The 24,787-nt window shown below is 32.3% G+C and overlaps 2 protein-coding genes and 1 non-coding gene across 5 annotated transcripts; 2 read left to right on the top strand and 1 right to left on the bottom strand.

The window, feature by feature from the left end:
• The first annotated feature begins 5,430 nt into the window (after window positions 1-5,430).
• Window positions 5,431-10,959, top strand: LOC129318955 (uncharacterized protein At3g49055). Of its 2 annotated transcripts, none has more exons than XM_054963971.1 (5): window positions 5,431-6,497; window positions 7,340-7,416; window positions 9,535-9,646; window positions 9,738-9,860; window positions 10,419-10,959. In XM_054963971.1, the coding sequence occupies exons 1-5, from the start codon at window positions 5,538-5,540 to the stop codon at window positions 10,764-10,766; spliced, it is 1,620 nt and encodes a 539-aa protein (XP_054819946.1). In that variant the 5' UTR covers window positions 5,431-5,537; the 3' UTR covers window positions 10,767-10,959. The 2 variants fall into 2 exon arrangements, with proteins under 2 accessions (XP_054819946.1, XP_054819955.1); XM_054963980.1 differs by having other exon boundaries at window positions 5,433-6,497; window positions 9,738-9,854.
• A 614-nt stretch (window positions 10,960-11,573) lies between these two features.
• LOC129305128 (pentatricopeptide repeat-containing protein At1g11900) lies at window positions 11,574-15,008 on the top strand. Of its 2 annotated transcripts, XM_054945078.1 has the most exons (5): window positions 11,574-11,716; window positions 11,827-11,950; window positions 12,039-12,171; window positions 13,406-14,393; window positions 14,652-15,008. In XM_054945078.1, the coding sequence occupies exons 3-4, from the start codon at window positions 12,053-12,055 to the stop codon at window positions 14,382-14,384; spliced, it is 1,098 nt and encodes a 365-aa protein (XP_054801053.1). In that variant the 5' UTR covers window positions 11,574-11,716; window positions 11,827-11,950; window positions 12,039-12,052; the 3' UTR covers window positions 14,385-14,393; window positions 14,652-15,008. The 2 variants fall into 2 exon arrangements, with proteins under 2 accessions (XP_054801053.1, XP_054801043.1); XM_054945068.1 differs by having other exon boundaries at window positions 11,598-11,950.
• Window positions 15,009-23,910: 8,902 nt separating this feature from the next.
• LOC129297096 (small nucleolar RNA snoR97) lies at window positions 23,911-24,017 on the bottom strand. Its single transcript, XR_008590113.1, has one exon. It is a non-coding gene; the product is annotated as a small nucleolar RNA snoR97 (small nucleolar RNA).
• Window positions 24,018-24,787: the final 770 nt, after the last annotated feature.

Genomic DNA, 24,787 nt, shown 5'->3' with positions numbered 1-24,787 from the left:
CCAACTTTACTTTATTTTTTTTATATTGTTATTGAGATATGACACCACATTGCAAGATGTGACACTGCATGTGCATGAAATATCTGCAATGTCAAGTCTTAAATTGAGCAGATTCTCATGGAGCAGATTTTTGTGTTGTATTATTCATCAACATGCATTTTTTTTTTCTTCCCTTATTTCTTATCTTGTGCATCCACAGTTAGGAAACTTTAAAAATAAATATAGGCTGCACAATTGTTACATGATTTATCCTTCCCTTTTTCTTTATCTTCCATTTGTATCTTCTTTCTCCTTTGCTCCTTTTTTTTTACAAGTCTTGCATCTGTCTCTCCTTAGCTTTCAAAGATCTTTTCATTTTGACATCAAATTTAATAAGGTAAGCACATCTATCATATGACTTAATATTTTAATTATGATAAAAAGTGTTTTATTTTTTTATGTATGTTTAGAATTTTTTATGCATGTAAATATTTATCTTATTGTAACCTTGCATTCTTATGATTCAGCTTGTTAAAATTGTGTAATCATTGGTCTCTTTGCAAGTCATTTAAACCACAATTAAATCCATGAATGGAACAATAGTTTCTACTCTTTCCCCTTGATACTTGAATTTTTTATAGAATATATTAAAATTTTTTCTTTAATGGTTTCTATTACTCTTCTTAGTAGAGTAGTTTTCTTTTAGGAAATAGTCCAAAACCTCTATTCTATGGGCGCACAGTTCATGATCATTGACTCATTGTTTGGATTGTAGTTTTGATTTGATTGGAAATTTAGTTTTTAAATTTTCATTTGTTGTGTCTCAATAATTATAATTTTTATTTGATAGAAAATTAATCTTTGAATTTTGGTTTGATATAATTCATTTCAATTTAACCATTTAAAATATATGCCCTTATATTTTAAAAAATAAAATTATAAAAATAAATTTATTTCTTAAAACTTATGGACTAGTATTTTAGATTATTAAAACTATAGATAATAAATTGTAATGAGTTAGAGTTTAGTCAAAAAAAAAAAAAGCAAAAAAAGACAGGTGGCTTGGGGCTCATTGAATGGGAGGGTACAGATTGTCAATTTTCTATCAATTAAAAATCATTATTTCTACATATAGAAAAATTAGAAAACATTTACAATTAATTATGAGATATAAATGATACATTTTAAAATAATCAATAATTATCTTTACCAACAAAACAATTTATATACACATAATTTTATGTATGGTTAGTAAATCTAGGGAAAAAAATCACCAATCATTTTATATACACATAATTTTTCGGTCAAAAAAAATACAGATATCTTTAATAAGTAGCTATATTTTTACAAGTGACTTCTTTTAAAACAATTGAATTGATTGGTTCAAATATACAAGAAGCTTATCTAATTAATTATGAAATAGTATTTTAAATTTTTTTTCAAAAACATTTTAATGGTTTAATGATGATTTATCCTTTAATTGTTATTGAGGTAAAAAAATATAAACATAATTTTAGAGGGAAATGAAATAAAATATTGTTATAATTTTATAAATAAATAAATTAGTCATGTGTTAAAATATGGATTCTTGAATGTTATTAAAAAAATGCTTTGATGCTTGATTTATTGTGTAGGGATCAGATTATTTTTGGTGCTTTGATATTAATTTGATTAATAAAATTTTTTTCTTAATATATAGGGAAAATGAACAATAAAAAAGAGGTAGTGTGCATATATGCAAATGATCAAATTTTTAATGGTTCAAATTGTGTGACATTTGAATCTAATAATATGAGAATAATGAAGATTGATGTAAATATTACTTTGGCCCAACTAAAGTAAGATGTTGAACAAATACTAGAGCTTCCTTTCAATTAAATTGTGTCTAATCTAATATATAGATATCCAATAGCCATAAATCCACCAAGATATCGGGCATGTAAGTAGCAGAAAGATTTGACATAGAACAAAAGCGGCATATAAATTTGTGATATTCAAATCAATTGACGAGACTAGAGCTATACGCAGACATTTTAAATGTAGAAGTTGATGACCTCCCTGAATCGCAACCACTAGAGAACTTTGTTAGATCTTCATTTTCATCAAATAGCAATCACATAGATCCAATGCAAAAAGGAAGAAGGCTTAGCTTGCTCTTAGAAAATTTTCATCCATTTGATTCTCCTTTCCTTGATGTTGGTAATAGTAGTGTACTATCTTCACAAACTCCATCTGAAGATATTATGAATGATTTTGAAGATGAAGATGAGTATGATTTTAATATAAATGGTGGTAACCATGATAATAATGAGGCCTTTGAAGAGAATAACAAAGAGGCTACCTTAACTTTCTTCTCATAAATTAATATAGAGTGAGCCGTGACTCTTAAGTTTAGTAGAATGGGAGATCTTTTACCTCCTAATGATGGCTTGGAGTTTTTTATTCGGTCAAATGTTTAATAATATTCACACGTTAAGACGTGTAGCCAAATTATACTCTGTTCGAATTCATCACACGTTCAAGGTGTTTCATTCAAGTGATAAGTGCGAAGAATATCAATGTATAAATTATAAAAGTAGTTGCAATTGAAGATTAAGGGTTTGTAAAAAAGGAAATAGACATCGTGGCACATTACAAAATATGCAGGGCCTCATACTTGTTTGAAAATCTCATTAAGTCAGGATCGATTGATAGATTCACTACTCCAAATCATAGAGTATCTTAAACAAGTTGGATTTTATGAAGTTGTAAGAGTAGGACAATTCAAATATGACCCAACTCTGGTCTCAACACTTTGTTGAGAGTGGTGATCTAAGACACATACTTTTGAAACCACTCGTGGTAAATGCATAATAACTTTACAAGATGTTGCTATTTAATTAGGCCTTCCATGTATTGGAACTCCTGTCTTTGGTAAAATATATTAGAATTAGTTTAATGTTTGTGAATGGCTCCTTAGAATATGACCACCAGAAGATAAAATGTCAAGATAAAGGCTTATAATTTCTTGGTTAGCTAAACACTTTCACCAACTCCCAGATGATGCGAATGATGTACAAATCTAACAATTCACAAGAACTTATATACTTAGGTTATTGGTGGGTATTTAATGCCAGATAGGTTAGGTCATAAAATTTATTTTGTGTATCTTCTATTGGTTTAGAATTTTAAAGAAGTTAGCTGCTTTTTATGGGGATTTACAGTATTAGTGCATCTTTATAGAGAGTTATGTAATGCCACTAACCCAGTTAAGCAAAGGATAGGTAGATGCTTAGCATTACTTCACTTATAGGCATGGGATCGCTTTCTGATGCTAGCACTAAAGTAACCTCCAACTCTAGATCCATAAATAGATATTTATCCTCTCATACCCATTTTTGGATTTCGATAATGCTTATTTTAGAATTTCATTAATGTGAATTTATATTATTTATTTAATCATATAGATTTAACACATTGCAAAAATTAACCATTGATGGAAAAACATGGGGTGACCACCTCGTCTGAGTGCCATGTCATTACAATAATATAGACTTTGGCTCGATGCAAAGGCAAAGGATGAGATAATATGGAGACTATATGATTCTCAATTGTTGCAAGTTTTGATTCCAAGCTATTGCTTAGTCACACCACAAATTTGGAGGGCTTTAGTTCCCTTAATATGCTTTCACATAATAGAATGGTACCATCCTGATTGCATCGTGAGACAATTTGGTCTTCAACAGTCGATTCCTTTTCCCCCAGTTAGGTTGGGAATGTCCATACATTACAACTTAAGGGAAGAACATCATCAAATTGGATTGAGGAGCATGTAATCTTCATCAATGCATGGGAAGGATGGGAACATGTTATTGTAGAGTCTCCTATATCAAACGAGCCATTAGATCACACATTTCGAGTACATGCGATGGTATTAGAGATATACTCGAAGATGGATTAGCTAAAAAACTGTTGCAACTAGTTTTGCAGTAAGTATTCACTATTATTATATTTTTACAATTGATATTCCTACTTCTTAATATTTTTTAACTAATTTCAGGCATATATAACAAAAGGTTTATATAGGTTAAGTCTTCAAAACCCTCTACAAATATCAATAATAGATTATCAAGAAAGGGTTTGTCAAGATCAACACAACATATTACTTGCGTTAAGAGAGCAACGCTTCACAATGGTCTCTCGACTTGCTCCACCTGCAATAGATGTGCCATGCCTACATATTCCTCAAGGCAGATAAAGTAGGAGACATGGAAGCTATTTGTCTATACAACCACTTGATGCCATTGAAGATGAAGTGGAACAAGACCAAGGAGGCCCTTCTTCTTCTAACTTGTTTACTCAATCCCATCGCATGCCCCCATCATCCTTGTCCCATCGATTTAGCTCTTTAGATATTGAACAACTTGTCTCATTCACTTTTTTATTTGATGATCATTGTTATTTGCAACCAAATACAATGGTTACACATTTGAACATGGAGGGCCCTCGAATGAAATATTCGCGACTCCATAACATTTGATCTCCCTTACAGAGTCTCCTATTTTTGATTTGAATACCCCACCAATTGTACTAACCACAAAATCGTCAAAATCTCAACACAAAGAGCCTACAAGATAAGGGCAACCTCACTGTATTATAAGGAGGCCAAGATGTGGCACAGGAAGCCATTATATATAGATTATGTTTTCTAATGTAAACATATTTAATCTTTAATTATTCTAAAAAATAATAGCCTTTTGTTATTATTGACTCATTTTATTATTTTATATGTTTCAAATCATTATTTATTCCACTTCAATCTAAATTAATTAAAAAAATTATCATTATATAAAATAAAAAAATCTACTTAGTAGCTTATCATTTCATTAATGATTGTCCCATCAATTATTTTTGTAGAAAATAATTTAGTAATCATAAAAATAATCATTTTATAATCATGATTATGTTAATAAAATCAATAATTAGGGTAGGGATGGATAGGGAATGAAATGTGAAAATTGGCTTTAATCAAACTAAGTTGTGAAAATTGGCTTCAATCAAATCAAGTTGTGTGCATTCCTATCAAATCAATTTTTGCTTCTATAGCATCTTGGGATATATTTTTTCCCTTACAATATTTTGTTAATTAATTTTTTTATGTAGCATCTTGGTATTTTTGTCATGATTTGTGTGTGTGCATTTTATGGCCATGCAATTCACATGATTTTTCAAAAAAGTCAAACTATTATATTAATAAAAGTTAAAATTTCAAAACAAATATGGTTAATGAAAAAAGACATGAAAAAAAAAAGGAAAGGAATCGACAGATAATTGAGAAATATTAAGCTTTAACTTTTTTCCCCCCTATGTGTAATGTTGTATGAGTGGAATGTGCGTTTGGCAATACACACACACACGTGGAATGTTGAAAACTATCGGCCATTTTGTTCATTCTCAGGTTCCAACCTCCCCATTGACTGGTAGGTTAGAAACTCACTCACTTCATTCTGAAATCCTCTGACCTTCCTCTTATTCTCTCTCTTCATGAGTACCCCGATTCATCCGTTGTTCTGCGGAACATGGAAGGACCCTCTTCTACTACAACTTCTTCACCAGGATCCTCCCGAATCAACATTCACTCTTCACCAGACGCTGCTGAAATTTCCCACAATGTTCTTCGCTCCGACATCGAATCTCTTCGTCATGTTTATGGGAGCCTTCAATTAAAGCATGCGGAAGCCGAGGAAAACCTAGCTATGCTCCAGCACCAGATGGATGAGTGCGCTGATCATAACGCGCGTTTAAGCCGAGAAGTGGCGCAAACTACCAGGGAAAGAGACTCGTTTCGGGATCAAGTTCGTTGTCTTGAAACAAATTTGAGAGAAAAAGAGGAGGAGTATTCGCAGAAGATTGATGTGGAAATGGGAGAGAAAGAAGGGCTCAAGAAAGAAATGGAAGATTTCAGAGAGCGAGTTCAAAAATTGGAGCTTGAGAGGGAAGGCATAAATTCATCGATGATAGAGAGTTTAGAATCTCTCAGTTCTACAAGGGATTGCTTATCTAGAGTGTTAGAAGGTTTAGAGGAAGAAAATGATGAAACTTCTGTTAAAGAAAGCGAGGGTATTGATGTAAAATCTGGACTAGGAGAGGAGTCAAGGGCGTTGTTGGAAGAGGTGAGAATGGTGTCAAGGCTTGCAACTGAGGTGGAAATAAGGATTGATAAGTATAAAGAATCGAAAAAGAAGGAGAAAAGAGAACTGGAGAATAGTCTGGTCAGTTTGACAGAGGAGAATAGGGATGTCAATAAGTTGCTAAGGATTGCCATCTTGGAGAAAGAGTCATTGGAGAAGAAGTTGAAGGGAAGGGTGCCCTTATTGCCATTTGGATTGCAGAAAGTTGGTTTTGGATTCATGATGGGGGCTAATACTAATGAGCCAGCTACAGAGAGTACTGGGGCTAACACAGTGACTAAGAGTACTGGGGTTAACACAGGAACTAAGTCCGACAGTAGTGAGTGTGAAGAGGAGATTGTTAGTCTGGTAAGTCACTGTTATCCTTATTGCCATGTGATTGACTTTTTCATGTGGTCTCCGTCTTTGTTCCACTTTTAACATAGTTAATTGTCTGATCTCTTGCTTATTGCTTTGGACAAAAGGAACAAAAATAGAGCTAACAATTGTCTAATGTCACCATACTTAAATCAAGGCTTCACTTTATATATAGCATAAAGAATGATTGTGCATTTCTCATTTTGGTCATCTAAAGTGTAAGCATCTCAAGTTAGTTAAATAATTCCAGAAAGTTTGCAAAATGTCCATTAATTTGTCAAGTATAGTTCTCCAATTTTAGCTTTTTCTGGACACTAAACATTGCCACTTAATCAATTTTACAGTACTGGAACATGCTATTTGGCTAGTTCACCACCTTAGTTTTATTTGAGTCAATTTAATAATAAACAGAGGGTGCTGTGAAATTGAGATACTTGCACTTTAAGAATAAATTGACGTTATTTTAATGTTTTAAGGACAATAAGTTTATTTACTTTTAGAAGTATTGTTGCTAGATTGAGCTAGAATGCTATTCAAGAAAATGAAGATGTCACATTCTTTACCCCAATTTATAGCTTGTGACATATTCAAAAGAACCAAAAGATTTATCTCTTCTTTTACATTGACATGTAGTTAATATTTTTCTGTAGATCATTGTGCATCCCCATCAGAATCGGATATAGCTTGTTTTTCTCATTTCTCAACAAATTTCTGTAAATTTGACTCTATTAGAATAAGGATTGGCACTTGTCATAGGCAATAGTAATGACATGTAGTTTACCATCTTCTGGTAAAAGGCTTGGCCTGTTCTGACATTTATGATTATTTTCAAGGCATCAACAGTTGAAAGGATAATGAAGAATCTACGTCTCGAAATCACTCAATTGAGGAAATCTTTGGAGGAGTCTAGGTATTTTATCATCTAACCATTTTGAATCATCATACTGATTTGGTTGTTTGCTGATGATGCTGTAAATTGCAGCAGAGTTTGATGAAAATAAACTGAGGTTACTTTGACTCTGTTTTTAACATTGACATTTCATAGACGACAGCACTAAACATAATTAAGCAATTTCTTCTCTCTGTATTAACAATCCAAGGAGAAGTATATTATTAGTCCCTTCCTTTCTTTTATATTTATAGCTTTATATGATCCTCTTAACTAAAATTACAAATTATTGGTCCCTTCCTTTCTTTTTATATTTATAGCTTTATATGATCCTCTTAACTAAAATTACAAATTTTCAGGTAACTAATTGGAATTCATGGGGGGAAAAAGTGCCAGTAATGTAGCCAAATGGTACCAACTACCACCAGTGGTGGCTAAAGTGTGGATCTTAAGTAGTGTGTAGTGCGTACTGTGTCTCTACCTTCTTTACTATAATATATTTGCCTTATAAAAAAGAGAATGAAATTTTAAGTATAGATTTGCAATTCATATATTAACTTTGCCTCATTGTACGTGATGGACATTGATGATATTAATCTATTCAGTGGCCTGAAATACTCATTTTCTTTGTTCATATATATATATATATATATAATTAGGACCTGATCTATCTGTTGCGGTTTTAGACTTTAAATGCTGATATAGGCATGTCTTGAATAACCTTGAAACTTATGGATGTAGAGTTAGGTTAGAAAGAAAGTTACATGGTAAAGTTGGAGCGACTGAGAGATAGACACAGTCAAAGAGGAGAAGGTGAAACCATTCAAGCTCACAAAGTGTAGTACAACACTAAATCAATGATCTTGAAAGTAATGAAAAGTGGTTACTGTTACTGAATACTGATGACAGGGAACTAATTTCAAGCAACATTTGAAAAGTAAGTTGAGAGTTAGCACAAAAGAATAACCAACAGTTGTTGGATCCAATGGAAAGGATTTGATACCCCTTTAAAAAAAAAAAAAAGATCAAGGGTTTGAACCAAGTAGATATAAAATTCACACTAGTACAGTTCTTCCCTTTTTTGGCCTGACAATACACAAATATAGACTTGTCTGTAGGCTGTAGCATCAGATATCAAATAGTAATATCAAAATTAACAAATAACAACAAACAACAACAAGCCTTTATCCCATTAGGTGGGGTCGGCTACATGGATTACAAGACGCTAATGTGTTTTATCATTTATCAACCTTTTAGGAATATTATTAATTGAGAGATCGCGTTCAATAACTTCCAAGAATGTTCTCTTAGGCTTTCCTCTACCCCTCTTAACAGGGCTCAAAGTTATATATTTCACTCTTCTCACTGGTGCCTCCTGCGGTCTTCTTTATACATGCCCAAACCATTTCAAACGATTTTCTATCATTTTCTCCTCAATAGGTGCTACTCTCACTTTTTTGCATACGTACTTATTTCGAATTTTCTCTTTACATAGATGTCCGCACATTCATCGTAACATTCTCATCTCTGTTATTCCAACTTTATGCTCTTGCTGTCCTGTTAAAGCCCAGCATTCACTACTATACAACACAGCCGGTTTGATAGCAGTACGATAAAACTTTCCTTTAAGTTTATTAGGCACCTTACGGTGGCAAATAACTCTTTTAACTTTTTTCCAATTAAACCACCCAACTTGAATTCTATGTGAAATATCCCCACTGATTTCACCATCATTTTGAATAATGGCTCCCAAATATTTAAACTTTTCCATGTGAGGTATAATTTGATCTCTCAATTTCACTTCCAAAATCATTTTGGTGGTTCGTGTGAATTACTCTGTTGGTAGTTAGTGTAGAAAGCCATACATTGGTGGTAATCAAAGCAAGTCACATGTTGATGGTAATAAAAAACCCAAGATCTCTATCAAACAAAAAAGGCTGAGGAGACTATCTCTGTAGACGCTGCTCCTATTTCAAAAAAAGATTGATCATAATAGACATCTAGAATTCAAATTTCTACAAATTTTGGTTATATGTATGAGCTTAGTCTGTCTTTATTTTCAGAAATTCCATCTTGCTACAGCTGGTTAGTATGTCATATTGCTTGGTTTTGGATTATTTATTTTCAACCTTATGTCAGGTCAGACACAGAGCGACTCCAGTGTCTCACAGAGAAACAAGCCAAAGAAATTGCAGAAAACAAACTCTACATTAAGGAGTTAGAAGATAGAGAGAGGGTTTTGGCCCAAAATGTAATCACCTATTTGATCAAGAAATGGGATAATCATTCTCTATTAAAGCTCTCTTCTCACCAACTTTATACTTTTGTCTGAATGCTGAAAGGTAGAGGAGCTTTCGACAGAAATTAAGGAAACTGAGGAAGAAGTTGCTAGATGGAAGAATGCATGTGAGTTGGAAGTTGAAGCTGGAAAAAAAGAGATTGAAGAGCGTGACAAAGTGGTAAAGGTTTTTTCTATTCCTTGCTATGTGAATTGTGAACTTCAGTTGATATTAACTCTGTCTACTTTTCTCCATCAATGGAAGTCTGTCCTGATGAATGTCGTTTACTTCTGTTTGATTTATCATAAAATTTTCACAATTCTTGCTTGTTTATGAATTTTATTTATGAAATTTTCCATAAGGCTTTACCTTCATGTCATCTGGAAAAAAATACTGGTCCAGTATAAGATTAGCAGAAATTTATCTTAGCTGATATAATGAAAGCTGACAATAATCCAACTCCTGAATGTTCAATCAAGAACATGTCAAGAATCAAAGTCAGTTCATTTCAAATTCAAAAGCATAAGTTGGAGAAGATAGTTGAATGATTGTTATTACTTATTATTTATCTCTAAACTAGTAGATTGTACAATTTGGGAAGGTCATTCTCAATGTGATATTATTTCCATGGGTAATCAGTGTGTATGTTTTGTCTGCCTACCAAATTAATTCCACATCTTCTGATAAAAAAATAATAATAATAATTCCATATCATACTACTCTTTGCTTTTGTCAATCTGTAAGGTGGATGCCTTGAAACAAGAACTACAGAGAACAAAGACTGCCTTGGACATAGCAAATGGAAAATTAAGACTAAAAGAAGAACTTGCAAGCGCTGCAATGACTGCACAGGCAGCAGCAGAGAGGTCGTTGCAGCTAGCTGACAACAGAGCCATCGAACTCCGGCAGCGTACAGAGGAACTAACCAGACACATAGAAGAACAAGAGAAAAGGGAGCGAAGTAGCCGTAAGGCGAGACGCATATGTTGGCCATGTCAATTCTTCAAGTTCATCATTGGTTCTAATACTTCAAGCACCAGAGTTGAGACTGTAAAAAGGATGCTGCCAGAAATGCATGCCTTACTGAATTGACATACAATTCCTGAACAAAGAGTTGATGGATCTGTAATAACTCACCCATTGTTTCTTGTAGATGTTTTTCTCACTTGTGTTGCTATTGTTGCTGATGTTTGCAGAATCATTATGGCCATAATCTGCAAGCTTTTTCTGTTAGTTTATATTTAGGAATAAGTTTGATGAATAAAAAATAGATGTTTTGAAGGAATGCATTCTTTTATTTATTTATTTATTCTTTGAAGTTTTTGATACAATGGAATGAATACATTATTAGACAAGATTCCTTACCTTACAAGCATGGACGCCAGAATGGAGAGGTCGTAACTCATGATACTAGGTTCTGCTCCAATAAAATGGACGAGTGTGCTAAAATATATTTTCAACAGAAACCAGAGTTTTAGAGGCTTAATTTTTTATATAGACGGGGATGCCTGAAGAAGTTAATTTTGTCATAGGATTGCATCTTTCTTAATATACAAAATTGCCTTAATGACTCAAGTAACAAATGATATTTAATAATAGACTTTAATATGGCATCAAACTTTGGCCCCCAAAAAAAAGGGCATCTAAAGACCCTTTTTTTCCAGGTTAGGTAAATGCGTTTGTTAAATGGTTTCTTTTTTGCAGTGTAATTTATAATTCAGTAATTAATTTTGTTGCCCACAACATAGTAATTAAATTAAATAATATATATATATATATATATATATATTTTACCAGCAAGTAATGTGTGCGTGTGTGTCTGTGTTTTTTTTTTTTCAAAAATAATATTTATATATAATATAAAATAAATAATAAAAAAGTAGTTCATTTGTCAACTTTATACAATATAGAGTGATCCTGAATTCTCTGTTTCTCGCAAAAGGTCTGCAACATCGAAGAAGAAAGAGCTATGGCGACGATGAAACTTGCGGCGGCCCAGATCGAAACCTAATCTCCACTTCCACCTTACAGTCTTCAGTCGTGTATGTATTTGTTCATCTCTCCTAAGTGTCGTCTCTCCTAATCTCCACATCCCTATCTAGCATTCCTTCCTAATCTCAGTCTCACGTTCCGTCTATCCCTAATCTACCAGACTCCCCAGTCTCTCATCGCAGATGTGGTTCAGAAGTAAGGTCTCATCTTCACTACAGAACTGAGGCAATGCTAGTTGTTACTAATTGATATGGCTATATTGATTAGTCACAAATCTCGGAAAGGTTTTTAACTGAATATTTCTTTGAACCCGAATTGCATACTTGCCCCTCTTCGCCGTTTCGGTGTTAAGTTCTGCTTTGTCTGTAACAGATGCTTGATCGAGCATGTTTGGTGCAAGGAGATGCATTCAGCTTATACTTCCATGCTTATCCTTCTATCGCAGTTTCAATCCAGCGTTGAGTTTCCGTTCCGTGTGTTCACCTATTTTCAGAATAAGTAGAAGGTAAGTGTGAATTTCACTCAATAAGGCAACAAGATAGGATCGGAACAAGAAGGAAAAATGATTTCTTTATTTAAATTTTCTAATAAGCAAGGGACCCGTCAAATGCGATAGAATCCTTAGAAAATCGACCGCCGAAAATCTTGTTTGCTTTCTCTATTTCTCTGTCTGTTAATCGTCCTTTTGGCGAAATCAGAATGGTTTCTTCTCAATATGTGTCTGCAGAATCCAGAAGAGGCCCTCCGTGATTAATTGTCACTTACTTGCTAGGGGTTTCTGCAAGTTTGGTTTATTAATGAGACGTGCTGATTGATCTGTTCTATGTTCATTGTGGGTTGAAAAAAGTTTGGAAGAGTTGCCAAAGTATTTACTTTTATCAATATATATATACACATATATATACATATATATATTGATGATAATTGGGATTGAAATTAAAATGAAAAAAGTTATAATTTAGATGGTCTAAATTTTCCAGGAAACAACATCAGAAAATTCGTTTTCCCAGTCTAGAATGATAGCAGAGCAGAATATACTATGGCTGATGTGTCATGAGATTATATTTTGGTTTTGACAGTATGTTGACTAATTAATGTTCTTCTTTTCATAAAAATTTGGACTTTTTTTCCTTCTGAAGGAGTGTAATAAGTTTCAGAGATCTTGTTTGATATACTGAAGAGGACTAGTGTGCAAAAGAACCAAATTCATATTATCATCCATTTTAATGACTTTGCTCAGTAGCCCTAGCAGCAAACATGTTATAATGCTAAAAGCTAATGTAGATTGAGACTGACTAGTCAAATGCTCTTCTGGTTAGTTCATTCTTCATTGTTTGTTGATTATAAGTTGATAATTGTTATGCCTGTATATTGTGAAATTAAATTAAAAATTTACTCAAATAGTTGACAGGAAAAATATGCACTTGAACAATTTAAGCTCATGTCGGATTCTGTTCTAAGTCAGTTTATTCAATTGGGGATTCAGCAACACGATATTTGGCTTAGTTGTGTCCTTATTGCATTATTACATTATTATACATGGTGATAAGGCATTAGCTAATGCAGTCGGATCAACAAATTGTGTTAGGTCCCATTGGACTGACCTCAATTTGAACTTCTTTTACGGGCATAAATGATTTTGTAATACATTGGTCTTTACTTTATCATGTCCTTTTATATCAGTTCTTTTTAATCTGGTTGATTTTAACCAGTCAAAGTTGACTTATTGGCAATTTCAGTTACCTTGCAACAGATGCATCTCCTGATAAAGGTAGTGTGTCAGATAAAGTATTGAATGACTTTCTTTCAGTCATTGAAAATGAATTGGCACCGAGTATGGAAGTCTGCTCTTCATACATTGATAAGATGTGCAACGCTGGGAATCTTTCTGCTGCAAGAGAAACGCTAGAAGTGTTGCATGAGAAGAACGTTTACTTTTCCTCTAAGTTGTATGCCCGCCTATTAGCAATGGCCAGTCAGAAGAAGGATATTGATCTTTCATGTCAAGTTTTCAAGAAATTGCTGTTGTCCAATGAATCCATAGGTACAACTGTGTATCTTAACTTTTCCCAAGCTTTCATAGAGATGAGTGATTGTGTGGAGCTGCTAAGATTTGTTAAAGAAGTATTAGAGACGACTCGTTCAAGTACATCAGTTGTGAACAGGATAATTTTTGCCTTTGCCAAAAGTGGGCAGCAGGACAAGGCATTATTTATATTTGATCATCTTAAAATAGCGAATTTTAGTCTGGATTTGATAACATACAACATTGCTTTAGATATTTTAGGTCGTTCAGGTCGTGTGGATGAAATGCTTGGTGAGTTTGCATCTATGAAGGAAGCTGATATTGTCCCAGATTTCATTTCTTACAACACTTTAATCAACAGCTTGCGAAGGGTTGGAAGATATGATTTGTGTTTATTGTACTTTAGGAAGATGGTTGAGAGTGGAATTCAACCAGATTTGCTTACATATACTGCATTAATTCAGAGTTTTGGTCGATCAGGAAATGTTGAGGAATCATTGGAACTTTTCAAGCAGATGAAGATGATGAAGATTCGTCCTTCCATATATGTCTATCGATCACTAATTGCAAGCTTAAATAGAGCAGGAAAGTCTGACGTGGCAGCAGAACTTTCGGATGAGATGAATTCATCTGCGACTTGCCTAGCTAGGCCAGAGGATTTTAAACCAAAAAAAAGCCAAGGGAAATCTTAAAGACCATGGGTAAGCATGTCATATTCTTTTTATTTTTTAATTTGGATATAAAAAAGTGCAGGTGAGTTGAGTCCCGAAAACTTGTTAGAGCATGTCTCTAGGTTTAAAGAGCATTTACAGAGGTACTTACAGATTGTTCACCAACAAAATCCTTGCATCTACAATGGGATTTAAACTCATGATCTTGTGTGTTATGAGTCAAATTGTTATCAACTGAATCAAACTTTGTTGATGTGATGATATTTTTTGTGACTTCTCAATTGCCAGATAATCACTAACTTGGAGCCTATTAAATAGCCCTGCGAGGTGTCTTCTGAGCTGTCTGAAATATAGCCAAGTTGTCTGAAATATAGGTTAGTGCTGTCAACTAATGAATTAAGGGGCATTTACCTGTACAGGATGCTTATACAACCTTTGTACGTGTTGAAATCCTGAGGATTCGAGAAGGATGTAACGTCGTCCCTTTCCCTTTTTCTTCTATATTCGTGTACAAGAGATAGTGTGTTACTATGTTTATATGTGATTGCTTTCTGATTTTATCAGCAAACTAGACATTTTTATTGTATTATTCTTTATAATTTACGAATTGTGTGTCTTTTTAATAAATTTTATACTTTGCATTGATATTGATGATGTTGATGACACTGCTGAGAAAATAATTTTATCTTATAGAATACTCATTTTGGTTCTATATATGAGTTACTTCTGGTCACATTGCTAAAATGAATGAGTTGGTTGAATTATTAATGGTTTCTTAAAAAAATAAATATTTTCCAGTTTTTTTCAGATTAAATGCTTTATTATTAAAAAGGTTAAGTTGCATTTTTATCATGAAATATTTTTTAAGAAATAAATGTCCTAAACTATTTGTATTTTAAATTATTTGTCATAGCAATTTTGTTCATAAAATAATTAAAACATAGCATATCCGCCCTTAGGATTGCCACATCTATCTCTAATATTAAATACTTTAATGTTGACCTATTTAAGTTTGACCAATCTTATTCGTCATGCTAAGTTGATCTAAGTTGAGTTATATTTTGGTTGTGTTAATTACTTCAAGGATAAAAATTACTACAACAACAACAACAACAACAACAAGCCTTTATCCCACTAGGTGGGGTCGGCTATATGGATTGCAAGACGCCATTGTGCTCTATCATTTATTAAGCTTTTAAAAATGTTTGGTGTTTTTAAAAATTACTACAATACAAATAATTTAGAATGTTTGGTGTTTTTCAAAAAATAGTTCACAAATAAAAATACATCTTAATTCTCATTAAAAATACTTTTTCTCATATACAACTTTTTATTCAACCCATAAAAAACTGCAAAAGTGTAAAATTAAAAGAAATTACCTAATAATTGATCTTTTTATGTAAAACCATTTACAAAAAAAGATCATTTTTTTTAGATTGTAATATGTGCAGTATAGTATCGAGAGAAGTATTGCGATTGATATGCATTTCACTGTTCGCTCAATTTATTGTTGTCAGAGTTTCAAACCCTTGTGTCATGCGAAGTGCCTTTTGCTCTGTATTCTATTAAAACACGTTGTGTTATTTCAACAGAAAATCTGAACCCTCCAAATGTCATGTAAACAATCTAAATTATATGATTAAAAAAATCTTGTTTTTATAGTAGTTTCAGATCCTCATCCCCACAGGACAATGCCGATCGAAACTGTGTCTCGTGGAAACCTGTTCCAATTCGGAAGCAATTATGTGTTATGGGTAAAAATGATGCAAGCTTAATTTTTACTGGTAGCCTGTGAATCAACATGAGGGTCAATTGTCTTAAGTTGATACAATATCCAATTGCATATAATGCTTCTCATTCCTTTGCTTAGAACCAATGTTATAAGAATTGGATTGAACTTGTCGGTACGACCAATTGAATTAAAAATAGGTTCTAAATCAAGTTTGATTACAATAGAAAGCTGTCGAATTTTAGAACTGATGAAAATCGGCGAAACCAATGGGTAAACTGGTTGAACCATTCCTATTTTTTTATTTTTTTAATTTGTATTTCTAAATTATAATTTATACACATTTATACATAATAAGTGTTGATAAATGAAAAAAATGAACAAATATGTAAGAAATTTGTATGGAATATGTATATATGTATATATTTAGAAGTTATAAATTATAAATTATGAGATAAGTATATATTTTTCATTAGAATGATAGAATATTGTTGGATATTACTGTTTTACTTTATGTTATTTTGTTTGAAATATAAAAATTCATTTTAATTATTATATATAAATATTTCTTTTACTTTTAAGCATAAGTTATTTCAAATATACTGACTTATTTATGATCAATTGAACTATAATTTATATCCTAATTTGATTATTAAATCGTGAACTAATACTCTAGCCATTTCAATGACATTTTATTTTTTTGACATTGATTTAAACAGTGTAAATTTTATCTTTTGTTTAAACACTAACTCAATATCCCAAGACACGATAAACTGTTTCATCACATCATTGCTTCAATCAGAAGCGTGAGCTTTCAATCCAAAATTAGAAAATCAAGACTTTATGGTTATTTATATTTTAAAATCCCTTAGATTAGTCCCACATTTCATCAACGGCACTCAAGCATCAACGGTTTAGAGCAGGAAGGGTACGTTTGGAAGTTCAAGATAATTGATCAAATAATGAAGGCCTAAAATTTGGTTACTGTTTTCCTGAGTCTAGTAAAAGAGATTAATTTCTCTTAATGTGATGAATTAAAGTTGACATTCTCACTGAAAAATGTACTCGCTTTTAGCGCTATACCTCTTGAATAAGGTTGCTTTTAATAATAACTCTTTTTACCCCTTGCATTAATAGTCGAAAATACAAAAAAAAAAAACCTAAATGATGTTTTTTTCACAAGAAACAAATGGGAGTTTAATATTTTTCTTTTTTACCCCATAAATCAGAGTTTGAATTTGGACTTTCAAGAGAGATAAGTTATTCTTTTTCCCCCATAAATGAAAGTTTAAATTTGTACTTTCAAGTGACAAGTTACATTTTGCTTTGAGGGGGGAAAAAGGAATTGTCAATTCCTCAATCATCGAAGAGCATATCAAATAGTTCACAATAGATCTCACAAAAAAAAAAAATTTATTGCATGAATATGATGTATCACATTGTTTGTATACTATTTAATAAAAACGTGTCATGTCAAATTCATCTAATTTTCATTGTTATTTCTTATTTATATCACTTTAAATTGTTTTAATTTCTTGTGCTTTATTTCTCCCCTAATTTATAATGACAGTAGAGGGAGAAAATGAAAGAAGTTAAAGAGGTATTATATTCCAAAAAAAATTATTAAAAATAATGATACATAAAATTTTATTTTATTGAACTAGTATATTTTTATTGAATAGAATATTGATAAGGTAATATTCCTTGTGCATGCAAAAATTTCTTGTGCTGCCAATACAAAATAATAAGGATGATTGGAGGTCTTGTATGTTTAGTTACCATTTAAATCTTGAGAGTGTAGTTCTTATTAAAGTCTCATTCCTTAGTTTCATAGAATCAACACTTCTACTTAATGTCTTGTTATTTATGATAATTCCATTTTTAAGAAATAATCAATTAAGTTAACCATTCTTGCCCCTTCTCTGTCAACTTCTCCCCCTCTATTTTTTGTTGTTGCAAGGAGTATTCTTTTCCTTTCACTTTTATTTATGTTTAATCAAATATAAAAATTAAATTTCATTCCAACATGTTTTATATCATATCAAACAAAGTCTTACTAGTTAATGTTCATTCCATTCTATTTTTTTATCATTCTAGTTTGTTTTGTTGGGTCTACATATTAAGTATGAACCGCAGTTCTAAGACTAGCATAAATATCTGGTGGATATATCTGCCAGAATTGCAATACTGACACACCTTTTTTATTGTGAATAGCAAATTATGCAGATCCTATATATTAATCACATTTTAAAATAAATTGATGGCTATAAATATTAATCACTTTGCATAAAGAGTAAAGCATCAATTGAGCTTTTCTTCTCCCCCCAAAAAATAATAATAATAACCTTTGTTTACAATTTCCTCCTCCTAGAAGATACCTTTTTCCCCCAATTCATGCTTTTAAGTAAGAATAAATTTAAATTATTTTATTTTTATATTATTTTAATAATTAATCTATCTCTTTTATTTTCAAGAAATAGTTAGAAGTACCTTATATTTAGAATGTAAGCCTTTTAATATGTTCCATTCAAGTTTTAAAGAAACTCCCTATTCATAATAGATAGGATCTGCATAATGTCCTATTCACAGTAATTCATATTTAAAGTGGAGGAATAATAGAGGGGGAAAAAGTGAAGAGAAACACACCCCCTATTAAATTTGAATCATCTAGATTAAATATTTTAATTTTAATTTTACATTTATTAAAATAAAACATTGAAATTTTTTTATTAAATCTAATCAACAATATTGACAATCCAAATCAATATGGGAGCTCCAAATTTAATATTAATTTTATTTATAATTTTACTATTAAATCTGCACCATCCATATTATATATGGATAGTTAATTTATAAAAATTATAAAAAATTTAATATTAAATTTAAATTTAAATTACCCATATTAAATATGGACTTCCCAAATTAGTAATAAAACATATTTATTAAATTTTTTAATTAATATAAAATAAATATATTTAATTTGGATCATCTTGATTTAATAGGTGGGAAAAGGATAGAAAAAGGAAAGACTAGGAGAAGAAAAGCCGAGTCCTTCAAAGAAATTGCGTCCAAGAGTTAGAAATCTGCAACCACAAATAAAGCAAGGAGGTATACAAGAGTTCAGCTTATTTCATGATAAATCAAGCATAATAACGAGTAAATGAAACCTGGCAATAGTTGTAAGACCAAATAACACATACAATATATGCCTACTCAAGAAATTTTCCCATCGTACCCTAATTCTATAGCTTCCTTTGGTCTTCTTTTGAATACACAGCTTTCTATAGTGCTACTATCTCTAAACATAACCTAGAATAAAGCGCAGAGTATTTTGTGGTACTCCCACATGAAGATGATGATAATCAGGTCCTTACTAAGATTGTCCCTAAACCATAACCATATGAATGTTTATTGATTACTGGAGGGGAATAAATTAATTTGAAAAGGAAGAAGGGTGATTATTGGTTAGAATTGATGGCCAAGAAATCTAGAATTTACAAGGAGCTTGATTTTACAGAAATCCAACCTAAGATCCACGACGGTATCAAGTTCAGTTAGGGAGAGGGGAGTAGCTGATCTCCCAAAAATAAAAAGAAGAGAGGAAAGGAGAATAACAGACGAAAATTACAGCTTGTGATTTCAGATAAGCCATGTGTTATGAGTTTGTTTAAGGGTTTGAATGCTACTAAAGGGCACGGTGACAAATCTTCAATGGTCACCGAGTCTTGGAATTGTTAAGGGGTGAGGTCCCCCTTGATAGGAAGGAATCTCCAATTCCTTATTAATCAATATAGACCCCATCTGGTTTTCCTTTTTGAAACTAAATAGCAACAAGGTTGGAATACTTGAGGATGTAGTTAGGCTTTTAGCTTTTTGTTTATGTGGATTTGAAGGGACTTTTAGGTAGTCTTTGCCTTTGGTGGAAAGAAGAAGCTTCTGCTTTTGTAAGTAAAAAGTCAAAAATTTTTGTTTATGTTCATATCGACAGTGATATAGATAATTTGAAAGGGTGGGTGACTTTTGTGTATTGGCCCGCCTACCTTATCTAAAAGATGTGATTGGTGGAATAAACTCTCAATTGAATCCTAGTCGTGATGTGCCTTAGGTATGTCTTGGAGATTTTAATGCCTTTACCACAGTCAAGGAAAAAGATAATGGTCTAATGGATTTAGATTGGAAAGGACAATTTTTCATTAAGGCAAACAATAGAGAAGGCAAGGAGTTTATTAGAGAGTGTCTTGATAGAGAAATATGCAATCCATATTAGAGATTAGAGTTTCCTAAGGCTTTGCTTCTGGTTTTGGAAGCTATCAATTATGATCACTGTCATGTCATACTTCACTCTTGCTTTAGAGATATTAAGGGCGACTATTCTTTCAAGTTTGAGCAGATATGGATTAGCTACCTGAAGTATCCTGAGATTGTTCGCCAAAGTTTGAATTTTGCTACAAATGTCTAAGATGATGTGATTAAAGATCTCTGTAGTAGGCTTGGTTTGATTCAACATGCTTTATTGAAGTGGAGTGAAAAAACATTTTCGTCATAACAAATTGGCAATTGCTAGAATCAAAGATAAATTGAAGGAACTATTTCTTAGTGACTAGAATTCGTCAAAAGCTGAAGCTATTAAAGAGCTTAAGAATGATCTCCTTACTAGATAGGAATATGAGGAATAATACTGGGCTCAATGTTCTAAACTTAACTGAATGAAGCATGGTGATAAGAATTCTCAATTTTTCTACCTCTCCACTGTTGTAAGAAAGGAAAGAAACAAGATTGTCAAGATTAAAGACTCCAGTGGTACTTGGTTAGATGGGCAAAATGATATAGATGCCTAGTTTGTTAATGTCTACCAAGACCTCTTTTCCTCTTTAGGTTCATGAGATTATAGAGGTATGCTGGAGTATGTCAAACCTATCATCTCTAACTAAATGAACGATTCCTTTCTTAGTCTTGTATTTAAGGAAGAAGTCACGAAGGCTGCTTTTGCCCTTGGTGGCCTTAAAGCCCCTAGTTCGAGATGCTTTTTAGGTATATTTTTACTAGTCCTCTTGGTAAACTATGCAGGATAAAATTTTTGATATGGTTACTGGTTTTTTCTCCTTTGAATTTGTTGAATGATACTAATTTGGTGATGATTACCAAGATTGATAATTCAAAATCTATTGGTCATTTTTGGCCTATTAGTCTCTATAATTTCTCTTTTAAAATCATCTCTAAAATCACTACTTTAAGGCTAAAACCCATCCTTCCCAATGTCATTAGTCAAAATCAAAGGGCTTTTGTTGAAATAAGACAAATCCAAGAGAATATTACTATTGTTCATGAACTTTTTCACTTTTTAAAAACTAGAAGTGGGGATTAGCAAGAGCTGCCCTTGAAAGTTGATGTGAACAAAGCTTATGACCATATTGAATAGGACCTTTTGAATGATGTCCTTTTGAAGATGGATTTTCACCCTTTTAGGTTTCTAAAGTCATGAAGTGTGTCAGCTTTGTTGCTTTTACTCTCCATTATGCTGGTAGGAAAATTGCTAAAATCACTCCTTAAAGGGGTCTCCATCAAGGGGATCCTCTTTTCCCTTATTTGTTTATTATTATTGTTGATGTGATTTTCAATATGTTAAACAATTTGGCTAACTATGGAATTTTGACTGGTATAAGACCTGTAAGAGCTTGTGCGTGGGTAACTCATAGCTTTTTCACTAATAATTCTATTTTTTTTGGTTAAATATGATTTGGAATTGTACTATAATGCTTCTGGTTAGAGGATTAATTTTTATAAATCTTGCCTTTTTTTCTCCTTACATACCCCTGATTTTGTTTGTAATGAAGTGTGTAACCTTTTTAATATTCATTTTGTTAATTGTCCTGGGAAATATTTAGGGTTGCCCATCCTTTAGGATAGATCTAAAATTGAGGCTTTAACTTTTGTTAAAGATAGAGTTAAAAGAAAAATTCAAAATTGAGAAATTAATTTTTTTTTCTCTTTTGCTAGGAAGGAAGTACTTATTAAGTTTGTTGCTAGTGCGATTCCCACTTACTCCATGAGTTTCTTCCTTTATCCTAAAAAAAATGTCAAGAGCTTGATAGTTTAATCTCTAATTTCTGGTGGGTCAAAAAATAATGAGAAAAAAGTTCATTAGACTGCTTACGATAAGATGACTCAATCTAAACTTAATGGTGCAATGGGTTTTAAAGATTTCATGGACTATAATATTTCCCTCTTTGCTAAACAAGGATGGAGAATTTTGAATGAACCTAATGAGTTGTGGGTGCAGTTCTCAAAGGCATTTATTTTCCCAATTTTTATTTCCTACATGTAAAGAAAGGAGCTAGAGCCTCCTAGGTGTGGTCTAGTCTCTTGGAGGGTAGACAACTTCTTGATGATAAGGTTTGTTAGAGTCTTGGGATTGGAAGTAATCTCAGCTTCTAAACTAACCTTTAGATTCCTGCTATCTTTGGTCATAAGTTGTCCACTACATGCTCCCATTAAGGACTTGAGGAGGTCAAGGTTTTTGAGTTCTTTTGTAATGGCTTCTAGAATTTGGATTCTATTTTATCTAGATTATCTAAGAGGGAAGTGGTTGCTATTAAGAGAATTCCTATTCCTTTAGCCCAATCCCCTATTCGGTTCTTATACTGCTAAAATTATAAATGTCTTAGTTTTGTTACTGTTCCTATCTACATAAATGCTGCTAGTGGCTCTTTCTTCCTTTTGAAGGAATTTTGGAAAACAATTTGGCACTTAAAAATCCTTAAAAAAGTTAAAAACTTTAGTTGGAAAATTTTTAAAAGTACTTTGCCTTCTCTTAAAAAGCTTCAAAGATTTAATATTGTTAGCTCTACTTCTTGTCCATATTGCTTGTCTAGTGATGAGACTTTGAAACACCTTTTTATATTCTGTGATTGGCTTAAACACACTTGGTTTTGTTCTTCCCTTTCTATTAACATGCATAATTTTACTTTTGCTCATCTAGATCACTGGTTGTTTTAGTACCTTGTGGAATTTGATTTGGATAATTTTGGTAAAGCCCTTATTGCTATAACTTGCTAGCAAATTTAGAAAGCTAGATGTTTTTGTTTATATAAGGCTCTCTAGTGCTCCTCTTTTTGTTGCTACTCATTCGGAGTTATTGTTGTACAAGTTTTCTCAAAATTGGTATTGTTCTCTTCATGAGAATGTTACTCTTGGGGAATCACCCCATGGTCCTCTTCTAAGGTGGCATACTCCAAATTCTCCATTTATTGAATGTAGTACTGATGCTTCTTTCAATTTGGGCTAGAATGCGGGTTTAGGCATTATTTTAGAAATGTTAATGGTGAAGTAGTGGAATGGATCAACTATGAATGCAAAGCAGATTCGACTTTCCAATCAAAGGCTTTGGATCCTCAAAAGGGTGTTCAAATGGCAGCTGATCTTAATTTTCATTCTGTAGAATTCAAATCTAATTGTTTGTCTCTTATTCAAGCCTTAACTTTAGACTCTAATGGACTTGATTGGCATTCTTGTGACATCACATTAGAGCTCTTAATCATTCCTTTAGATCTTTCAATTTTTCTTGGATTCCAAGAAATGTTATGATGCAGCCTCCTAGCTTGCAAGTCAATCTAAAGGGCTGTGTCCTCTTGTTTTGGTTTCTAATCCCCCACCCCCTTTGGTTTTTATTTTGCCTCAAGATGTAGAACTTACTCATAATGGCATCGGTTGACTTTTTTCTTGGAGCCTTTGCACATTTTATAAATGATATTTGCATTTTTTTTTGGCCAAAAAAGCAAGTAAATGAAGCCAACACATGAAAATATGAAAATAAAGTGTCAATTTTGTGCTGCGATTTAACTCACAATCTTGTGGGACAAACAAGCTAAGAATCTAATGATAGCACAATAATTCGAGTTTTTCAAACTCAAATCCTATTAGTAAGGAATAGAGTATAGTTAAACTTGAGATTTTTTTTTTGCACAATGGTTAAACTCAAGATTAAGTATTGATCAAAATAAAATAGATTCAACTTCTTCACAGTTTATCAGCAAGCCAAATTATAAACATTGAAATTTCAAAAGGATACACTGCAATCTCAAACATGTTGATTGTAACCTCAGGTGATGAGCTAAATGATTGCTCTCAAGAATTCATGAAAATAAATTTCAAAAGGAAAAATGAAATTACACTCTTACATATAGTTTAGAAGGAAAATTAATTTGAGAGAAGTAATAAAAATGGCCAAAACTACAAACATTCAAAATTTCTTCAGTAAATAAGAATTAACCTAGTGGGGAAAAATAAAAATACATATTTGATTAAACATCTACAATGTGCAATGCCTTGTCTTCTATCATAGGTTTTCTTTATCTAGGAGCTATATAAATAGATTGTCTCTATATAACCCAACTTATGCTATGTAGCATCCAAATAATATGTTCACATAATAATATGTTCCTAAGTATTATTCATATTATTTAGCCCATCAGTCTTTCAACATGGTACCTGAGCAAGACCTACACGTTGCCTCCTTAAAGATTTCAAAATGACACATTTCATTCATTTCCACCAAAAACCCTAATCTTGCCACTTCTTAATTGCATACCAAGAAGAACTCATCTTCTAAATTGCATTAAAGAACTTACGATGTATCCCATCCCTTTTTGTAAAAAACATAGTGGCTTGCAATAACGAGAAAAGATCAAGTGATGGT

This window comes from Prosopis cineraria, unplaced genomic scaffold (assembly GCF_029017545.1).
Source record: "Prosopis cineraria cultivar Desert tree isolate PC_DT_omini unplaced genomic scaffold, ASM2901754v1 PC1, whole genome shotgun sequence".
In the NCBI taxonomy this organism is placed as follows: Eukaryota; Viridiplantae; Streptophyta; class Magnoliopsida; order Fabales; family Fabaceae; genus Prosopis; species Prosopis cineraria.
The sequence above is the reverse complement of the archived record's forward strand: the minus strand, read 5'-3'. Positions and strand labels throughout refer to the sequence as shown.

Bases quoted from the DNA above. Each gene is read 5' to 3' on its own strand.
- LOC129318955 (XM_054963971.1), top strand. From the start codon at position 5,538: ATGGAAGGACCCTCTTCTACTACAACTTCTTCACCAGGATCCTCCCGA. The intron at 9,647-9,737 runs GTAATCACCTAT...GAATGCTGAAAG, and splicing joins AGAGGGTTTTGGCCCAAAAT to GTAGAGGAGCTTTCGACAGA. The intron at 9,861-10,418 runs GTTTTTTCTATT...TCAATCTGTAAG, and splicing joins AGCGTGACAAAGTGGTAAAG to GTGGATGCCTTGAAACAAGA.
- LOC129305128 (XM_054945078.1), top strand. From the start codon at position 12,053: ATGTTTGGTGCAAGGAGATGCATTCAGCTTATACTTCCATGCTTATCC. The intron at 12,172-13,405 runs GTAAGTGTGAAT...TGGCAATTTCAG, and splicing joins ATTTTCAGAATAAGTAGAAG to TTACCTTGCAACAGATGCAT.